This window comes from Sander lucioperca, chromosome 15 (assembly GCF_008315115.2).
Source record: "Sander lucioperca isolate FBNREF2018 chromosome 15, SLUC_FBN_1.2, whole genome shotgun sequence".
In the NCBI taxonomy this organism is placed as follows: Eukaryota; Metazoa; Chordata; class Actinopteri; order Perciformes; family Percidae; genus Sander; species Sander lucioperca.
The window spans coordinates 7,397,899-7,405,398 of record NC_050187.1 but is presented as its reverse complement, the minus strand read 5'-3'; the positions used below and the strand labels follow the sequence as shown (position 1 = coordinate 7,405,398).

Genomic DNA, 7,500 nt, shown 5'->3' with positions numbered 1-7,500 from the left:
AAAAGGGAACAGAACCTGAAAAACATTATCTTCTTCCTACTCCTTTTCGGACAAAAGTATTTATTAATTTAGCTTATTCTTGCTTTTGGTAAATACCTGTAACAGAGGAAGATGAAGATGGTGATGGTGATGATGGTGGTGATGATGAAGATGATGATGAAGATGATGATGATGATGATGAGTTTTTCTCTCTGTCCTCAGTATGACCTGTGCCAAGTGTAACCACGGCTTCTGCTGGCGCTGTCTGAAACCATGGAAACCAACACACAAAGATTACTACAACTGCTCCGCCATGGTTGGTTCACACGCTGCTACACAATCAATCCGTGTGTGTGTGTGCCTGTGTGTGTGTGCATGCTTGCGTGCATGTGTGTGTGTGCATGTGTTTTTAAATGTGTCCTGTTCTGTCTGCAGGTGAGCAAAGCAGCGCGGCAGGAAAAGAAGTTCCAGGATTATAACGAGCGATGCACCTTCCACCACCAGGCCAAGGTACGACTCCTGGCCTCCGCAGACAGAGGCTTTTATTGTGAAAGAGACAGAGGCTTTTATTGTGAAAGAGACAGAGGCTTTTATTGTGAAAGAGACAGAGGACTTTTATTGTGAAAGAGACAGAGGCTTTTACTGTGAAAGAGACAGAGGCTTTTACTGTGAAAGAGACAGAGGCTTTTACTGTGAAAGAGACAGAGGCTTTTACTGTGAAAGAGACAGAGGACTTTTATTTTGAAGCCGCCAGACCGGCAGTTAGCCTGGAGTGCTAACTTGTTCTGTGTATTTGAGGGTATTTTAGCTCTTTATAGTCAGCAGACCTAAACAGGAAGTGTATTTAACTGGACATGTACGTCACGTGACTCAGCGAGTCCGTTTCTGTTGCAGGACTTCGCCATCAACCTGGAGAACAAAGTGGCGTCCATCAACGAAGCTCTGCAGATGAAGTCTCTGACCTTCGTCATCGACGCCTGTAAAGTCCTCGCTCAGGGGCGCAAGGTAATAACCGTAGACCGTATATATAATGGAGCAGCAGGTCCCGTGTCTCTGGACGGAGACCAGTGAAGTCTCTTTCCCGGTGATGGCTGAGCGTTACTGAGCAGCCTCCAACTGAGCTTGAAGACGTAGATGTGACGTGAGCAACCTGTCTGAAAGTTGGAAGTCTTCTGGTAGCTGTGCCAAGAGAAATCTCAATCATTCCCAATCTAGCAGAGACGGAGAGCGTAGGTATATGTAAGGAGATAACATAGACACAGGCTAATTATTGATCACTAAAATGATAGTTTTAAGTCTCGTGGTTAGGGTTAGGGTTGACCCAATCGTTAGCCTATTTTTATAAAAACGTCTGCTACGGAGCCATAACGTGAGCTACAAGGTAATGGAGCCTTTTATACATTGTCGTGTTTCTTTAGAAATAAACAATGGACAAATAGAGTCTTTAAACTCTTCAGATGTAAAGTTATTCTCTGTCAAAGTGACGTCAGAATGAATGGCAGTCAATGGGATGCTAACGGGAGGTGATGGCTTGGTAGCATCAACATGGCGCCGTAGGAGCTACGAGCTCTGAGGAGAAGCTGACCCACTTGATAATAACCCAATGACACATCTCTGCTGTCTGCAGGTGTAAATGTGTGTCTGTGCCCTGCTCTGTGTCTGCAGGTGTAAATGTGTGTCTGTGCCCTGCTCTGTGTCTGCAGGTGCTAGCCTACTCATGCGTCTACAGCTACTACAACCAGGAGACGGAGAAGATGGACGTGATGGAGCAGCAGACAGAGGCTCTGGACCTGCACACCAATGCTCTGCAGATCCTGCTGGGTGAGACTTGCTAAAGTATCCAGATTACTGCAGTAAAAGTAGTAATACCACACTGTTAAAATACTCAGTTAAAGTATTAAAACATTGTAGTGTGTGTAAAGGGTCCAAACTGCTGTGTGTGTAATGGTCTGATCATCTCAGCTGGACTTGTAGCCGAGATTTTATAAACTATCTTAATATGTAAAGTAACTAGTAACTAAAGTAACTAAAGCTGGAACAGATGAATGTAGCGGAGTAACTGAAGTACACACACACACACACACACACACACACACACACACACACTCTCAGTATTTCTCTCTGAAATGTAGCAGAGTAGAAGTAGAAAGTAGCACGAAAAGAAAAGACTCAAGTAAAGTACAAGTACGTCAACATGTGGTACTGTACTCCAGTACTGTAGTACAGTACTGGAGTAAATGTACTTAGTTACATTTTGCTGTTCCGTGTCCCCAGAGGAGACGCTGCTGCAGTGCACGGACCTGGCCTCGTGTGTCCGTCTGCTGAAACCTGAACACCTCAACACCGGACTGGAACTGATCCGACGCATCCAAGAACGCCTGCTGGCCATCCTGCAGCACTCCACCCAGGTACCCAAAACCCAGACCTGTAGGGGACCTGTAGGGGACCTGTAGGACACCTGTAGGACACCTGTAGGACACCTGTAGGACACCTGTAGGAGACCTGTAGGAGACCTGTAGGGGACCTGTAGGAGACCTGCAGGGGACCTGTAGGAGACCTGTAGGGGACCTGTAGGGGACCTGCATGGGACCTGTAGGAGACCTGTAGGGGACCTGTAGGAGACCTGCATGGGACCTGTAGGAGACCTGTAGGGGACCTGTAGGAGACATGTAGGGGACCTGTAGGGGACCTGTAGGGGACCTGCATGGGACCTGTAGGAGACCTGTAGGAGACCTGTAGGGGACCTGTAGGAGACCTGCATGGGACCTGTAGGAGACCTGCATGGGACCTGTAGGAGACCTGTAGGGGACCTGCATGGGACCTGTAGGAGACCTGTAGGAGACCTGTAGGGGACCTGCATGGGACCTGTAGGGGACCTGTAGGAGACCTGTAGGAGACCTGCAGGAGACCTGTAGGGGACCTGTAGGAGACCTGCATGGGACCTGTAGGAGACCTGTAGGGGACCTGTAGGAGACCTGTAGGAGACCTGTAGGAGACCTGTAGGGGACCTGTAGGAGACCTGCATGGGACCTGCATGGGACCTGTAGGAGACCTGCATGGGACCTGTAGGGGACATGTAGGGGACCTGTAGGAGACCTGCATGGGACCTGTAGGGGACAGACCCAGCTTTAGAAATGTGAGAAAAAGGGGACAAATTGCGACAAATCGTGTAGGAGACATGACTGACTGTTTCCTCCCATTACTCCCAGTATCATGCAGTCATACCAGTGACAATGTTAACTATGTGTTAAGTGTGTGTGTGTGTGTGATCCAGGACTTCAGGGTGGGCTATCAGTCTAAGAGTGGCCAGGATCCAGACTCCACTCAGGCCTGCAACCTGTCCAACAACACCAACACCAACAAAGTGTGAGTACATCTCAACATCAGATCACTTTACGTCCAGAAGATGTACACACGGAAATTATTAAGAACTGATTTGGAAGATTCATGATGGACATTTATGCAGGGGGGGAATATATTCAGCATTTCATACACACACACACACACACACAGACACAGATACAGACACACACACACACACACAGATACAGACACACACACACACACAGACACAGATACAGACACACACACACACACACACACACACACACACACAGATACAGACACACACACACACACACACACACACACACACACACACAGATACAGACACACACACACACACACACACACACACACACACACACACACACACACACACACATATAAACGATATTTACTGTATGTCTTCTCCTCTGTGGTCAGGGCGAAGGCTGAGCGTGCGTCGGAGTCCGGCGACTCGGACAACAACAACTACGCCGGCGAGGAGGGCGGCGAGGAGGCGGAGGACGAGGATGACGAATACGACGAGGAGTACGTCCCCGAGTGGCACGAAGACTACGACGAAGACGACATCGACGAGGACGACTTCTTCTCCGACGATGACGAGTCAGAGAACCTGGAGAGAGAGTTCAGCCCCTTCGACTGAACGCACGCCGCAGAGGCCCAGCCCCCTCGCCCCCCCCCCCTTCCTCGCCGAGAACATTAGGATGGACCAGAGACCCCCCCCTGCCCCCCCCCCCATCCCAAACACAGCTGCACTCGCTTTCACACTTCCTGTATGTCACAGTTAAGACTCGAAGGGATACAGCTACGGCAACGATTAACGTTAGACACCGAAACAACAGTTAGGTTTTAGGGAATATAATATAAAGTCTGTGAAAAAGGGGACAGAAGAAAGGAACAATTAAATGAGAAGGAAACAATATGGAGTGAAGAAAGAGGGAAGGAAAAGTTATCCTAAAAAACTGAAACTAAACAAGAAGCATGTTCGGTTTCTGCACAAAACGACAGTTAACGTTAGCGTTCAGACACCAAAACAACAGTTAGGTTTTAGGAAATATAGTCTGTCTATAAAGTCTATGAAAAAGGGGACAGAAGAAAGGAACAATTAGGCCGGTTACACACCGGCTGCATGGCGTCTGCGTGGCGGCTGCGTGGCGTTTTCTATGTCTTTCCACCAGAAAGGTGTCTGACGCGGCGCTGCTGCTGCTAGCCTTGTCTGGACACATGGATGTTTCTCATCAACATAAACATAAATATATTCTGATCTGATTACAGCAGAGACAACGTCGGCAGGATTGACGGCAACATATGCTCCAGAATATTTCCTTCTGGATTGACAGCTGCAATATTAGAAAATCAATTTTCTTTTTTTTTAAATGACATTTATATCTGCATTGATGTCAAAACCTCGAGACTTTCAAACATCAACATGTCATTTATTAAATGTATTTGTGTCTAAATGACATATAAACATCTTTTCCTATTCTATGTTGTCTGGAAACGCTTCCAACACGCTGGCGTCTCGCGTGAAAAATAGCCGTTGGTTCTATTTCTAGCATGCACGCGTCTCCTGAGACGTGCGTGTCACACAGGGAGTGTGCACGCTCTAAGCTGTTACCATGGGAGCTGAAATATAAACGTTCACGCCACGCAGCCAGTGTGTAACCGGCCTAAGATGAGAAGGAAACAATATGGAGTGAAGAAAGAGAGGGATGGGAATGTAATCCTAAAAAACTGAAAGTAAACAAGAAGCATGTTCGGTTTCTGCACAAAACGATCGTTAACGTTAGCGTTCAGACACCAAAAGTACTCGCTAAGTTTATGAAAAAGATGGTGGTTGGGTTACAACAACCCCGAGGAACGCACACGTTGTCACTGCCTGATGGGAGTCAGGGCAGATGGAGTCAGGGCAGATGGAGTCAGGGCAGATGGAGTCAGGGCAGATGGAGTCAGGGCAGATGGAGTCAGGGTAGATGGAGTCAGGGCAGATGGAGTCAGGGCAGATGGAGTCAGGGCAGATGGAGTCAGGGCAGATGGAGTCAGGGCAGATGGAGTCAGGGCAGATGGAGTCAGGGTAGATGGAGTCAGGGCAGATGGAGTCAGGGCAGATGGAGTCAGGGCAGATGGAGTCAGAGCAGATGGGAGTCAGGGTAGATGGGAGTCAGAGCAGATGGGAGTCAGAGCAAATATAGTCAGGGTAGATGGGAGTCAGAGCAGATATAGTCAGGGTAGATGGGAGTCAGAGCAGATGGGAGTCAGGGTAGATGGGAGTCAGAGCAGATATAGTCAGGGTAGATGGGAGTCAGAGCAGATGTAGTCAGGGTAGATGGGAGTCAGAGCAGATATAGTCAGGATAGATGGGAGTCAGAGCAGATATAGTCAGGGTAGATGGGAGTCAGAGCAGATGGCAGTTGTGCATGCTCAGATTTAAACGGTTTACGGCATAACGTGTCATACTGATATTTGTGATATCCATAAAATAAACTTTTCTCTTTACAAACAATAACAGAAGAGGGAAATCATTTCCAAAACATTGTAGCTATCCGTGATTGGTTGAATGCTAACGTTAGCTCAAAATGCCATTCAAGTGACAGCCTTTGTTGTGTCTGATTGCTAACTTGTAGCCAGCAGTGAACCAACTTTGTTACGTAGGTCCATTTTTACTGTACTGACATTACAGAAGTCTCTCATTAGCATCTTGGAGGCTACTTGTCGCAAAGTGACGCACACGCAACTCCCATCTGCTCTCGACTCACATCGGGCAGTGACAACGTGTTTCCTGGGTGTTAAAATGTTTAAATGATATTGTTATATTAGCCGAGACTTTGTGAGAGTTTGCGTAACTTCCGGCCGTAGCTGCATCCCTTCTAGCCAGAACAGTTTTTTCATAAGTCTGTCTGTCTGTCTGTCTGTTTGTTTGTAAGTTTGTTTCCTGCTTGATTGCATAAACATAAACAGGGTTGAAGGGATAATTCATCAGAGACTTTTTTAGTCCATGTGTGGTCCATGTTTTTGTACCTGTTGTAAACTCTGTTAATCCTTAAAGATATAATCTTCGTTCTAGGGGTGCACCATTCAGAAAATATCACGATTCAATTCAATATTGATTTTTTTTTTTAGGCTCAAGATTCGATTCAAAATCAATTCACAGTATGTAAACGTAGTTACTTTTCCTATGTGGTTGCAGTAGACAGACCATTTTTTTTTAATAAAAAAATATGAATCGATTTTTTTTTAATTCTATGAATGGATTTTGAATCGAGAGAGCTTGAATCGCGATATGAATGTGAATCGATATATAATTTTTTTTGCACACCCCTAGTATTTTCCATCACACCTTCTGCCTTTGATTCATTTATATTTACATTTACACGATGGAGAAACTTGTAGAAACTATTAAAGAAATGCATCTCTGATTTTGATTAACACGAGTAGACCCTTTGAGTTGTTTTTTACATCGTCGTAGACTTGGATCTTTGTCTCCGTGCATCAGAAGAAAGATTCTGAGGGTTTAAGCCTTCGCCCGGCATCTGAAGTATCGCTGCAATAAAACATGGATCCACCGATTATTACCGTTAGACTCGACTCTGTTTTCCGTCTGAAATAAAAAGGACGTTAGGGTGAGATTTTTGGGTTCTGTTCTGCAGGAGATGAATGATATTCCTGTAATTTTGAGAGATCCTATATTCATATTGTTGATGTTCTTTCTGTTGGAGTCGCGCGACTTCAGCCAGCAAACTAAATAAAAAGCTTTTTCTGCTACGCTGCAGGACGACTCGTCATTTCTATAACGCTGAGTCATGGTTACACTCAGAGCTGGAGTGATGTAACTAAGTACAGTTACTCCTGTACTGTACTTCAACAGATGTTGAGGTACACACACAGACACAGATACAGAGACAGACACACACACACACACACACAGATACAAAGAGACAGATACACACACAGCGAGACACACACACACACACACACACAGAGACTGACACAGATACAAAGAGACCGACACACACACACACACACACACACACACACACACACACACACACACACACACACACACACGCACAGATACAGACACACATACAGATACACAAACACACAGATACAAAGAGAGACAGACACACACACACACAGATACACACAGAGAGACACACACATACAAAGACAGACACA

General features: G+C 46.1%; 1 protein-coding gene across 4 annotated transcripts in view; it reads left to right on the top strand.

Moving 5' to 3' along the window:
• The window catches only part of LOC116066727 (cullin-9), an 88,977-nt gene that overhangs the window by 60,248 nt on the left and 21,229 nt on the right, over positions 1–7,500 (top strand). For 3 of the 4 annotated variants that reach the window (XM_035992576.1, XM_035992575.1, XM_035992573.1), the window contains 7 exons: positions 202–295; positions 415–489; positions 874–984; positions 1,683–1,800; positions 2,254–2,387; positions 3,254–3,345; positions 3,745–3,973. In XM_035992576.1, the coding sequence (XP_035848469.1) occupies positions 202–295; positions 415–489; positions 874–984; positions 1,683–1,800; positions 2,254–2,387; positions 3,254–3,345; positions 3,745–3,967 (847 nt within the window). In that variant the 3' untranslated portion in view covers positions 3,968–3,973. Of the gene's footprint in view, positions 1–201; positions 296–414; positions 490–873; positions 985–1,682; positions 1,801–2,253; positions 2,388–3,253; positions 3,346–3,744; positions 3,974–7,227; positions 7,254–7,500 lie in introns of those variants that run through there. The other variant, XM_035992574.1, reaches the window with a different exon arrangement.